The sequence below is a fragment of the Cibotium barometz genome, chromosome 60 (assembly GCF_041138505.1).
Source record: "Cibotium barometz isolate CiBa-2024 chromosome 60, ASM4113850v1, whole genome shotgun sequence".
NCBI lineage: Eukaryota > Viridiplantae > Streptophyta > Polypodiopsida > Cyatheales > Cibotiaceae > Cibotium > Cibotium barometz.
In genome coordinates, this window is record NC_141105.1 from 33572658 (window position 1) to 33586818 (window position 14161).

General features: G+C 44.4%; 1 protein-coding gene and 2 pseudogenes across 2 annotated transcripts in view; all 3 read right to left on the minus strand.

Moving 5' to 3' along the window:
• LOC147605257 (putative CDP-diacylglycerol--inositol 3-phosphatidyltransferase 2) overlaps window positions 1–12411 on the minus strand; it is an 86520-nt gene extending 74109 nt beyond the window's left edge. For both annotated transcript variants that reach the window (XM_086793770.1, XM_086793769.1), the window contains exons 1-3: window positions 12258–12411; window positions 12075–12159; window positions 11925–11974 (exon numbers count right to left, since the gene is read on the minus strand). In XM_086793770.1, the coding sequence (XP_086649896.1) occupies window positions 11925–11974; window positions 12075–12159; window positions 12258–12303 (181 nt within the window). In that variant the 5' untranslated portion in view covers window positions 12304–12411. The remainder of the gene's footprint in view (window positions 1–11924; window positions 11975–12074; window positions 12160–12257) is intronic.
• Window positions 1731–8362, minus strand: LOC147605259 (uncharacterized; annotated as a pseudogene).
• Window positions 8358–9131, minus strand: LOC147605260 (uncharacterized; annotated as a pseudogene).
• Window positions 12412–14161: the final 1750 nt, after the last annotated feature.

Sequence of the window (14161 nt, forward strand, 5' to 3'; positions counted from 1 at the left end):
TACGAGCATTGGGATGAACGGATGCACATGACACCAGTGGGGGAAGTTGCACAGTGGCTCTGACCATATGCGGAAGCGGTAGGAAGCCTCCTTGGGGCTCTGGCAACCCGGCCCTTTTCTTATAGATAGAGGTGGTGAGCCCACTTGGCACTACAGACAACCTGTGTAGTTATTCCCTCCCCCACCCTCTGTATGAGATAGCCTTCTCCTCATAGAATGGCCAGCCGGAGAAGAAGTGCATCTTTCTCCCCCTCCTGTTCTTTGTTCCTCACCTCATACATGGAGGCAAGTTTGTATCTAGCCCTTCAAGGCTGTTTTTTATTAACTAATAGAAGGATCTTGTTTCCGGAAAAAAAAAACTTGAGTAAATATGAGGCAAAGAGCGGAAAGCTGTGTTGTTCGCATAAATAGGGCCTGAAAAGGTACAAATGAAGAGGCACATCCCTGACGAAAGGGTGTGACTCTTGAATGAATAGTTATGTCCTTTGGACATAGAGATGTGTCATTGATCAATAGATGTGTCCCTTTGAAGAGATGTGTCCCTTTGAAGAGATGTGTCCTTTAGTGATGACTCATGTGACACGGTGTGACCCTTCACTAGTACCCTTTCAATGATTGAAGGCTAACCAAGAGTAGTTAGAGAGATAAAGTCACAATCGTGACATTGAGGGACGACTTGTGCCTTTTACTTAAGGCGCCTCCAAGCCCACGAACATTCCACGAGACAATCCTCATGGCTGAAAAGCCAAGTGACGTGCCACAGCAAGTCTATCCATGGCACTGACAATCTTCGGGGTAGATTTCGATGGGTAGTAGTGGCAGCCGGCGCAAGAGCGAAGCCTCTCCAAGTGGGCTCGGATGCGAGCGGAAAGATGTACCCACTCCTCCCCAGCTTGCTGCCTGGCCTGCTCCGACAGATCCTCCTCTCTATGGAGGTGTCTATAGACTCCGCACTCCGTTGTGAAGCTGAGGTGGAAAAATATGAAGAGGTGTAGCCCCTTCCACCTTGGGCTGAAATGGAGTTTCATCCTGGAAGTCTCTCAGGGAGCACTAATGGCGTCTATGGTGTCAACCATCTGGGAATGAAACACTGCCTGGTCCTGAAGGGTTGACTACGCAAACCCGCAAGGATGCCCGATCCTCAGAGAATTCTCCCACCTCCACTGGAATACAGCAGAAGAAGGTGCACTTCACGAGGAACCCCACGAATAAGGAAGACCCTCCTGGGGCACATAGGTGGGATGTGAGGATTACTGTTACTACTTAGTATTTCATCCACTTATCTGTGTATTTAAGACTGAAACTGAAAGTAGACTCGAGAGACTTGAGCACAGATGTTTGATTAATTGATTGAAACTGTGATACAACATGCTCCTTATATAGGAGTCCAAGAGACACGAATGAAAAGACACATCCCATGACCAATAGTCATGACTCTAGGCGAAGAGACACATCCTTTGGACGAATAGCTGCAACCATTGGATGAAGAGTTGCAACCTTAGAGTGAAGGGGTGTGACCAGTCGTCGAAGGAGTGTGGCTCTTGATGAAGAGGCATGTCTCTAGAGCGAATAGTTGTGACCATCCGAGTGTAGGGATCCTCTATAATCATGTCACTTCAGTATCTGTAACCATGAGGAGACTGTGTATAATGAACTAAGTCACAATCGTGACATTATGAACTAAGTCACAATCGTGACATTCCCTCCCATTTAAAATAAAACCCATGTGATTAAATGAGAGTCGGTTGTCTGCCAAAGAATTCTTGGAGGAGTTGAGGATACTGTTGCATTTCTTCATCTGTCTGCCAAGTAGAATCTGACTCATCCAAGTCCATCCACTTAACAAGAAATTCTGTAGTATTCTTCCGTCTTGTTTCTTTCTGACGAACGTCAAGAATCTTCTCAGGAACAAGAATAATGTGATCATCTTCAATCTCAGGAACATAAGAAGATAACTCCGGAATAGATGAATCTCCTTGTATGTATTCCTTGAGCCAAGAGATGTGAAATGTCGGATGAATTTTTCCCCAAGATAGTGGAAGATCCAACTTATAACTGACAACTGAAATCTTCTTTATAACTTTAAATGGACCATAGAAACGCGGTCGCAACTTCGGAAAGACTGACTTTACTGTCTTATATCGATGCGGTGCAACATAAAGCAAACCCAAGTCACCTTCTTGAAACTCAGTATGCCTTCTGTGCTTATTCGCATACTTCTGATACTTCTGCTGAACATGAACCAGTCTGTCTCGAACTTGCACAAGAATATCTTGCATTTCTTGAATCAACCGATCTGCTAATGCCACCTTGTGTTGAAGAACAAAGTTTGTGGGCACAAGCGGAGTGTGACCATATGCTGCTTGAAAAGGAGTCATTCCAGTGACTGAATACGGAGAATTATTGTAAGCAAACTCCACAAGAGGCAAATATTCTTCCCAAGAAGCTAATCTTGTCTGAATATAATGTCTAAGCATTTCTTCCAAAATTTGATTACTCTTTCTGTCTGTCCGTCTGTCTGAGGATGATAAGCAGAACTGAACAAGAGATTCGTACCAAGAGATTTGAATAAGGAAGTCCAAAAATGTCCAGTAAACTTCGGATCTCTGTCTGAAACAATAGATCTTGGCAATCCATGAATTCTGAAAATATGCTGTACGAACAACACTGCAAGATCTGGAGCAGAAACTGTCTTCTTGCAAGGAATAAAATGTGCCATTTTTGAAAACCGATCAACCACTACTAAAATTTGAGCATTGCCTTTCTGCGAACGTGGCAAAGTAGTGATGAAATCCATGCTTATGCTTTCCCATCTTTCTTGAGGAACTGGCAAAGGCTGAAGCAATCCTTGAGGAAGTTGTTGTAACGCGCGGAAGCTCTGGGTAGTCTTCTTTCAGCCCTAAACACTCTTGGAAACCTTCTGATGCAAAAACGCACCATCTGATGCAAAAACGCAGGTAGAGAGAGAGTAGAGAGAGAGAGTGAGAAGTGCTGGAATTTCAGTATATACTATGGTACAAAAAGGTACATATCTTGCAGCCCTTGGCTGCCTTCATAAAAAGGTGGTTAACCCTAAAATCTATCCCCTATGGGACCTCTAATGATCCAATCCCCTAGTGGGAGAGAATGAGATAAATGATGAGCACTTGAGCCCTTATATATGGGTCTTGGACAATGTAGGAGCTGGCCGACTGCTGGTCGGCCAGTTCAGAATTTCCTTTAATGCTCTTTTTAGTAAATCCGACCAGATCTACTCCTGGCTAATGATGCGCATGTTGCTGCCCGACTGGACTCCAGTCCACACACTCTGCGCCTGCAGCCGACTGATGCTTTTACCATCTTATGATGCATTTCAGCCGCCTGGTTCTGTGAGCATCCTTTTGGTCCTTCTCAATCCTTACTCCAAGTCCTGCTCCAGTTTACACTGCCATCAGTGCTCTGTGCTCTGTGCTCTGTCATCTTGGTTCTTCTATTGGGTTCATACTCTTTATCTGGTTGCCTTTTTTGGATCTAGCCCTGAGAATGTCCATGGCATCTATGATGCACATAACACCCCCCTCTGCTAAACTTGATGACGGGAATTCAACCTGCTCTTGGAAGACTGTCATCATCCCAATCCTGTCCCGAAGTCCCTCTGTCATCATCCATTTCTGGCAACCCTTTTTCTCTGAAAATCCGATCTGTTCTCCAAACCACTCTGTCTCTGATGAAGATCTATGCATCTGGTCTTCCTCTAGTCCACAATCCATTCCTGCCCTGACTCTGAACACCGTCTTGGTCTTCATTCCTGGAACTGAGTCTGGCACTCTCACATCACCCTTGGAGGATCAACCTCCCTTGGGACTGTTACCTGAGAACCTATCTGGCTCACGGAACTGCCATCCCCATCTGGCACTGTGGAACACCACCAACAAACCTCCTGGGAGTTCTTCCCGCTTCTATGCTCCTCGCCTTGGGCTTCGAATCCGTGTACTTTCCTGTACCTTGGACCTGTACACCATCATCTGGGACTGATGCAACGTTTAGCTTTGCTGAGCCTGATGCTCTGATACCAATGTAACGTGCGGAAGGTCTGGGAGTCTTCTTTCAGCCCTAAACACTCTTGGAAACCTTCTGATGCAAAAACGCACCATCTGATGCAAAAACGCAGGTAGAGAGAGAGTAGAGAGAGAGAGTGAGAAGTGCTGGAATTTCAGTATATACTATGGTACAAAAAGGTACATATCTTGCAGCCCTTGGCTGCCTTCATAAAAAGGTGGTTAACCCTAAAATCTGTCCCCTATGGGACCTCTAATGATCCAATCCCCTAGTGGAAGAGAATGAGATAAATGATGAGCACCCCTTATATATGGGTCTTGGACAATGTAGGAGCTGGCCAACTGCTGGTCGGCCAGTTCAGAATTTCCTTTAATGCTCTTTTTAGTAAATCCGACCAGATCTACTCCTGGCTAATGATGCGCATGTTGCTGCCCGACTGGACTCCAGTCCACACACTCTGCGCCTGCAGCCGACTGATGCTTTTACCATCTTATGATGCGTTTCAGCCGCCTGGTTCTGTGAGCATCCTTTTGGTCCTTCTCAATCCTTACTCCAAGTCCTGCTCCAGTTTACACTGCCATCAGTGCTCTGTGCTCTGTGCTCTGTCATCCTGGTTCTTCTACTGGGTTCATACTCTTTATCTGGTTGCCTTTTCTGGATCTAGCCCTGAGAATGTCCATGGCATCTATGATGCACATGACAGTTGTCGTGAAGCTTTCATAATTTGACAAGAGTGACAAGCTTTAACAAACTTAATAACATCCTGTTGCATCTGAGGCCAAAAGTATGTTGCTGATAACAGACGATATGTCTTGTTAATTCCAGGATGAGCTGCAAAGGGTACTTCATGATGCTCTTGAATAAGGAGTTTCCGCAAAGATGCATTGTGAGGAACACAAATGCGATCTAAGTAATAAAGTAAATCATCTGCAATTGTATATGCGGCAAACATATTCATTTCTGCAACAGTAGGATGAAGAGATTTGAGAGCTCGAAAGACATCTCCAAAGTCTCTATCTGTCAGATACTCATGCTTAAAACATGCAGGAATCTCCATCTGCACATTTGAGATAGCAAAGTTCGTAGCTCGAGGCATGCGGCTCAAAGCATCTGCTACCACATTCTGTAATCCAGGAACATAGAGTATCGCCATGTGAAAATTTGCCAAAAATTCAACCTATCGTCCTTGACGAGGATTCATCACTGGCTGAGTAAAGATGTAAGTCAAAGACTGATGATCTGTCTTGACCACTGAATCTGCACCAAGAAGATAATGCTTCCACGTTCTATAAGCATGAACAATTGCCAAAAATTCCTTGTCATAAATGGGATATCGCATTTGAATAGCCGAAAATTTATGACTATCAAAAGCAATAACACGATCATTCTGCATAAGAACGCCTCCAAATGCTCTATCCGACGCATCTGACATGACGTCAAACGGCTGAGTTGGATCCGCAATAGCCAAAACAGGCGTAGTTGTCAACGCATGCTTAAGATCATTAAAGGACTTTTCAGCTTCAAGTGACCATTGCAATTTATCTAACTTTGTAAGGGCCGTCAACGGAGCAGCAATATCTGAGAACTTGTGAACCTTGGTGTGGTAAAAATTTGCTGATCCCAAGAAAGATCGCACATCTGAAATTGTAAGTGGCAAAGGCCAATCAACAATGACCTTTATCTTCTTAGGATCAACTGCAATACCATGTCCAGAGATGATGTGTCCAAGATATTCCACATGATCTTTGAAAAACTGACTCTTGTTCTTGTTGATGTACAAGACATTCGTACGGAGTACGTCGAAGACAATCTGCAAATGCTGCTTGTGATCTGCTAAAGTCTTACTGAAGACCAAAATGTCATCCAGATAAACGATGACAAACTTATCCAAGTAAGGACCAAAGATGTCATTCATCAAAGTCATGAAAGTAACTGGGGCATTGGTTAACCCAAAAGGAATGACCAAAAATTCATAATGTCCATACTTTGTTCTGAAAGCTGTCTTATACTCATCTCCAATTCGAATCCTGATTTGATGATAGCCTGACTTCAGATCAATCTTCGAAAATACCTTCGCACCAAGCAACTGATCAAAGAGCTCATCGATGCGAGGCAAGGGAAACTTATTCTTGATTGTCTGCTTATTAAGGGCACGATAATCAATACAAAGTCGCATAGATCCATCCTTCTTCTTGACCAATAAAACTAGAGCACCAAAAGGACTTTTGCTTGGACGTATATGACCTTTATCCAACAACTCTGCCAATTGTCTCTGAATTTCTTGAGACTCTGAATAAGAAACTCGATAAGGAGCTCGAACTGGCGGTGGTTGTCCAGGGATTAGATCAATCGTATGATCTACAGAACGTCGAGGAGGCAATGTCGTTGGCAGCTCGTCAGGAAATAAATCCATATAAGGTTGAAAGAAGGGCTGCTGTAAATAAGAAATATCTGATGGCGAGGATTCCGATTGGTCAACTGTATTGTCTTCTGCTTCTCGCAACATAACTAAGGCAGAAGTGCTGTCGCGTTTACGCACTAAGCGTTTGACTTGCATAGCAGAAACCACAGTAATCGGCTTAGAATTAAACAGACCTCGTAATTCCATTTCTCGATGATTATGATAAAGTCGAATGGAATGATCTCGAAAGCTGATCAAAGGATCATACTCATATAACCAAGACTGTCCAAGGATCATGTCATAGTGTGACAAAGGCATAATAGAGAAATTCAGCTGATCCTGATAGTCCTGAATCTGAAAATGCAACTGCTGAATCCGTTTGCTGCAATGCAAGAAAGAACCATCTGCAAGTTCCACTTGGAAAACTTCCGCACTCTGCTGAGTAGGTAATCGCAACTTGCTGACGAGAGTAGTTCCCACAAAATTAGTTGAGCATCCACTATCAACAAGAACATTGATAGGATGCTGGCCAATAAATCCCAATAAGCTCAAAACTTGATTGGAAAGGTTAACAGGCACTGAAGTATGGTTGTGGGCATTTAACATTAAAGCACTGACAACTTTAGAAACTCGCACTGCATGAACCACCTGCTTGCCTTTTTCTGGCGCAGAAGGATGATGATGATGTCCATGTTCACCTTCTGGGAAACATTCCATGTTGGAATTTTGGCGAGAATTACGCTTTGGGCACTCATACCACCTGTGTGGTCCATTGCAAATTGTGCAAAGACCTGGAGGGTTGGCTTGAGAGGTTGAAGGTGCCGATGTAGAGGCTTGCTGACCTGCTGAGGTATCGCGGCGAAAATTGCGGCGATTGTTGGGTCGGCGACCTTGCCAGTTGCGTCCTCGATTCCGATTGTTGTTGTTGGAAGAGGATCCTGTTTGTGAGGCTGCTGCCTGACCTGAAAATCTAGGCCAAAAGGGCTGTTGCCGAGTAGATTGCTGACCAGAGGATTGGGAATATTGAGACTCAGGTTGAGATAAATTTCCTCTGCGATTGTGCTGGGAGAAACGAGCACTGTTTGAGGACCGATTGCCAAAGAAGAATGTCCTGGGTTGTCGTCGTAGATCTCCAAGGCGCTCTACATAGGCAATGGCAGCATCTATGGTGAGAGGGTTAAACTTCTGCACATCTTCCTGTAAGTTGGGTTCAAGCCCATCGATGAAGCTGTGTAGCTTGTCAGCGGGGCTGAGGCTCTCAATTTCCAGAGTTAAACGTTGGAACTCTGTGATATATGCAACTGAGGATCCTGTTTGCCTCAGGCAGCGGAGAGCAGACCGGGCATGGTAGTCCGCACTGGCAGGTTCAAAGGCCTTGCGGAGGGCGCGCCGGAATTTATCCCAAGTAGGAGTGTGCTTACCATCTGCAACACGTCGTTGCCACCATAGAAGTGCTGCATCCTTGAGTAGGGAACTGGCTAAAGCCACCTTCTTGCTTTCGACCAAATCGGTATTGGTCAAATATACCTCCATTTTGAATATCCATTGGTCAAGCACGCGCTTGTCGCGGCGACCATTATAAGGGGCAGGCAGTTTGACATCGAGTTTCTTTTTTTGTGCAGCATTAAATATTTTATAAGAAAGTTGGAGTTTTGCATTGTTTACCTCGGCAGCTGGATCTGGTTCATCTTCATTTTCTGCTACCGAAGTCTCTGAAGAAGATGGTTGTGGATCACTGGCTGGTGTGCGCGCTGGATGGGGCCGCTGCAACTGGTCGAGTCGTCTGCTGATGGTAGAGAGACTTGTCGAAAAAGTCTACTGAAGTGTCTCCATCTGCTCGCGTAATGATGTAATGGCCTGCATTTGCTCGTCGTGTTGCTGGCCCTCCTCCTCTGAGATAGATGGCATGTTGGATCTGCTAGAGTGAGTAGCGCGGAGAAGCTGGTGAAATATGTGGTACTGCTGGAGGAGAGAGTGACAGTGAATCGTCCCCCAATTTTGCTAAGAAATTGGAGCCTAACTCCGAAGGCTCGTAGTCTTCCACCTCGTCGACAGGAGGTGTCTCTGCAGGGGTTAATGGAGTGTAATCTGGCACAATGAGCTCGCTGTGTACTCGAACCAAGGACTGAAGCGAGATGATCCGGTTTACTGCATCCACACTGCACTCGTCCAAGGAATATGCAAGATGTGGGTACCGTCCCAAAATAAACTCGTAATGAGCAAGATGGTGTGCTGGACACGTCAAGTAAATATGCCAGATCACCCACGCCTGTAACTGAGTGGCGTGGTGGTGACTGACGTATAATAAATATTCCAGGGGACCTGGTACATGAACTGGAGCCGAAACAGGTTCGGGAGCCGGAACGGGTACGGGTGCGGGTTCGGGTGCCGGAACAGGCTCTGCCAACAGGTTCGGGTAATGGGGAGGGCTCCGGTGTGGGTGTATCGGGTATAATAATTATTTCCGGGACTGGGCGAGGATTTTCGGGCAATATGGCTTCCGGGACCTCGTCTATGTAAGAGATGTAAAGCTCTGGCTGATTGCTGTTGGGTTCCATTGGACGCCTGGTTGAGAAGGTGAATATGTGCCAGAGTGGAGAGGATTACCTGGCGCGACAGAACCTTCCCTGGAACGGCGTGAGAGAGGAGCGAATGGGTTGGCCGGCTGATTATGACACTGCGCTGGCCCCATGTTCTCCTTTTTTTTTTGACTTATCGAAAGGGCACGTAAGTTAATAAAAAGGACCGGCTGAGGTGTGAAAACGCCCAAGTTAATTAATGGGCTGGCTGGGTAGGCTGCCGTTTATTAAACCCACGAAGGGCTGCACGTAAAAAGGGACCTGCGCTAGCTGAATTGTAGGACTAGCGCTTATTGCACAAGTGGCCAAGAGGTGCACAGCCATGGGGCATTGCGAAGAGGTGCCATCTCTTGGGAAAACGTGCGATGGCTGCGGTGAAGAGGCACCATGCGATGAAGAGGCACCAACGCTGATGGAGGAAGTGCGCATGAAAGGGCACGTCCCGATGAAAAGGCACACAAAGGGTTACCGGCTACCGGCAAGTCACCTCCGCACACATACCGGGTATGCCACACACACATCTGTGTATCTGTCTTATGTATGTGTAATTAGTAAAGAAGTTTTAGGGTTACCTCATACTCGTAAGTGTAGGTTCCATCTTTCTTCTGCTTCCATACAACGCCGGGTAGGGGAGTAGAGCGGAGAGGGTGAGAGGCTCACAACCGTAGGCCCGGGAAAAATTTTGCTCTAATACCACTGTGAGGATTTGCACGCCCTCAATAGTTTCAATCATGACTGACCTTTGAGGCACATGTGATTTTTGACACTTAGAAAGGTCCTAATCCTCCACACTTGAGTTGTTTTTTTCTAGTGCTTCTGACATGAGGACGAGGTCCCTTGTTTTTAGTTCTTTTTGTTTCAGGTTATTGTCAAACCATCGCTTCCTGCACAAATTTTCAACCATAAGACCATGTGATGCAATTAGGTGGGTTTGGAACTAAGTACTCCATAGGCATTCTAGCCTCAATGCCATAAGCTAGATGGAAGGGAGAATATCCCGTCCATACCTTATACGAAGTTCAATATGCCCATAGAGTTGCAGTTAGCTTATGTTCCCAATCCGTGCGACTTGCTTCTAAAGTTTTTGTCAAGATAGTACACAAAATCTTATTTATACTCTCCGCTTGACCATTGGCTTATAGATAATAAGGGGATGACTTCCGATGGGACTACAAGGAATCCACCAAGTAAGTGATCAATCACCTCATTAATGAAATGTGAACCGCGATCACTAACTAACTCCAATGGACAACGGATTCTCGAAATCATTTGTTCATATAAGAACTTAGCCATCTTTTGTGCATCAACTCGCTTAGAGACTTTTTCTTCTACCCATTTCGTGAAATAGTCTGTGGCCACGATCACATATCGGACTTGTGATGGATGTGCAACTAGACTAATGGGTCCAACAAAATCAATTCCCTATTTCTCAAAAGACTGTCTTACAATCACAGGGGTAAGTTGCATCCTGTCTCTTTGTTGTGGAATAGCAAATGGTTGACACTACTTAGTATTTCATCCACTTATCTGTGTATTTAAGACTGAAACTGAAAGTAGACTCGAGAGACTTGAGCACAGATGTTTGATTAATTGATTGAAACTGTGATACAACAGGCTCCTTATATAGGAGTCCAAGAGACACGAATGAAAAGACACATCCCATGACCAATAGTCATGACTCTAGGCGAAGAGACACATCCTTTGGACGAATAGCTGCAACCATTGGATGAAGAGTTGCAACCTTAGAGTGAAGGGGTGTGACCAGTCGTCGAAGGAGTGTGGCTCTTGATGAAGAGGCATGTCTCTAGAGCGAATAGTTGTGACCATCCGAGTGTAGGGATCCTCTGTAATCATGTCACTTCAGTATCTGTAACCATGAGGAGACTGTGTATAATGAACTAAGTCACAATCGTGACATGGGAAGTAGAATCCATCACTTGTAGTCAATTTTTAGCGGTAATATCAGCATTGATCTCCATCTCTATTCATTTGCAATTTGTGCTCAGTTTTGCTCGTGGAAGATCCTACATTTGTACATGCACCACAATATATAATTTCTTACAACTCTAAATTGGGAGGTTGTGGGATCAAAACCTCTTGGAACTATCCCCCCCTCACCCCTTCCTCCTTGAGGGTTCACATCATCTAATGTGTGTCCCATGCCGGTGGGCATCATTGTCGCTAGACCCATAAGTTGGACGTTGTTGATGACTTGCCTAGAGCTTCCCACCTTCATCTGAGGCATTCATTGAAAGACAACCACCTTCATCTGAGGCATTCATTGAAAGACAACCACCTGCAATCCAACCAACTGCTCAGCTTCATCAGCTTCAGCACAGGGACGTCGGTTGCCATGAACATCAAAGGTCGTGACTCTGCTCCAAGGCATGTTCTCCTAACATTCACTTTAATTGGACAAATGGCTCACTTGTAGGGCTCATCCGGCATCTTTTCTTTTCCACTGCCTTCACTGGTTGTCCACTATCTTCACTTGTAAAAATATTGGAAGGGTGATATCCCCTTGTGGTACTCAGGAGTGTGAGAGTAGCTTGCCCTAGGAAACGTCACCTATCATCTGTGAAAATACTCTTCTTAAACCTTCAAATCAGCACAGAAGTCTTTCTTCTAAATATTAGCATATTTCACTTGACACTTGACACTTGAGCCAATCTACAATCAGTATTTGCTGTCCAGCCCAGGAACTAGTGGGATAAATTTCTTTGTGTGTGTTTTTGTGTGTGGTGGTTTGGGGGGGAGATAAGGCAGGAGGAAGATTTTGGTGATTTTAGTATGTTGATTACATGCTCATGACTGTAGAGAAATGAGTAACCTCAGGAAAATCAAGTTTTCTTTCTGAAAAAGCTTGACCAAAAATCAGAAAAAAAAAATTAAGCATGATTACTCACTTTGATTTAAGAGCCGTGCAAAACGTCCATCTAATTCGTCGCAAATGAAACTGTAGAAACAGGAAAAAATAATTAAGTGATTTCTTCAATAACTTTTTTAAAACTGAGTATTCACTAAATTTTATTTTATTTTTGGATTAAAAACAAAACCTCATGAGATAAAGGCCGGCAAAGAGCTTCTTGTTGGTGAAGGCGAATCCAAAAGCCACAAGGTTTGCCAGAATTCTGGCATAACCTGCAAGAGAGTTCTCTTCATCTTCACTAACCTTAATCTTCGTGATTAACTTCAGTTTCAGAATAATTACGAGAGGTGGATTAAAGGCTACATTTTACCGATCAAATTCGGGACGTAGAGATAGATGGGCCAACTCCTTGCCATTCGTAGAAGCAAGCTCCTCCTCCGAGCTTAAAAACGCTGTGAGATCCCAAGTTTTAACTCCCTATAATAATAACTAAAAAGTCTCCCCATCTAGTGCCAATCGATGACGTGGCGAATTGGAGTTGGCTTGCCCCGTCACACAATGCAAAGGGCCAGCGCCCACAACATTTTTTCATGGTTCATTAATTTATTACTTATGGGATAAAGAAATGTCGCATACTTTGTGGGCGTTTGTGGGCGTAGATTATTAAGGTAGTGTTTGAGAGTTGTCGTTTGCATGGTGGGGTTGGTGAGGTTTTCTTTTAGAGCGGTATTTTCCTCTCATGCTTCTTTCACCATAGTGTTGTTGCCATGTCGATTTTCAACTAACGTTGCTTTCACCATGCTGCTTCCCACCCGAGGCTTTTGATGGTGTGGTCACCGTGCTTCTTCCGAGGCCTGTGGCGTGCTAGTGCTTCGGTCGCCTTCTGAAACTGCATGTAGCTCGTTTTGCAACATGGCTTCTTGCGTGCTCGTGGTTTGGTCGTTTGTTCCTAGTTGGCTACGCTTTTCGTGAGCATGCGAAAAGCGTAAAACTTTGATAGATAGAGTGGTGTCTTCTTCGAGCCATGCACTAAGTTGAACGAAATACACCTCCTTTGTTTTGTTTGGGGTTTTCTCTTGATGAGTTGGGCTAACGGGATGTGAATCAACAAAAAATGAAGTGACGCCTTGCATGTCCAAGCTTGTGAGGATGGACATTTTTTCTAGAATGTTGGGCATGAGAGCGGAAGCTTGGTGGACCTACAACCTTAGCCCCAAGCACCCTTGTATAACTATGTTTTAGCCATCCAAGAGTCACCCCACATTTGGGAGGGTTGGCATCCCCTTGTAAAGCCACCCTTAGTTTGTCAAAAGTGACACCCTGACATTAAACCCCTCTCCTCCTCTTCCCTTCCCTCCCTCCAAACCACATGGGATTATTTTGCCACATGGGACCTGTAAATTTCTTTAAAGCTTTGAATATATGTCATTTATTTCTTCAATGGTTTGGAATTCTTCTGCCACATGAGACGTGTGTAGAATTTTTCAATGGTTTGAATATGTTCTGAAAAAGCAACACCCCATGACAGACTATCCTCATGCAAGTGACAGATGTATCCTCAAGAAAAAACTTCAAGTAGGCTTCATCAATGAATGCAAATAAGAGTTTTTCTCTTGATGACAAAGTTCTAAAAGCATGCCAAGGTTGCATTGCCATCAACGATGGTGACACTCTAGTGCTTAGGCGGTGAGGACCAAGGACAAGGATAAGCAAGGCATGCTTAGGATAAGTTGTGCGAAGAAAGCATTATTAATAGTTAAGGGAGCATGCGATGGTTTACAAGTCATGAGTAGGATCAAGCGTATAAGGCAAGCCACATAAGGATGTCATGGTCATGGTTTCATTGTGTGAATCTATGCACGAGAAATATGAAGGCATTTGGTCATGTCATAGTCGTCTCTCTGGAGGACTCAAGATTTAGGGAAGGTAGATAGACACAACAACCATATAGGAAGAAGAGAAACCTCCACCTCTATGTAAACTCTTTGTCATTGACTTAAATTTAAAAAATCCTAATCTCATGTAGTGATTAGTATTAAAACTCTACTAGTTGTATTGTTTTGAACACTATAATACATGACATTTCTTAGTAGAGATTCACATTAGAGCTAGGGAATGAATACTAGGCTTTTCAAGTTGGTATTAGATACAATATTTATCCCACTCCTCTTCAACATACCAAATCAAGAACACCGTTTAAAACCCTAATTTAAGAGCCAAAAACTCAAGTGGTGGAAACTGAGAAGGGGGGGGAGGGGTAAAGAGAATACGTGG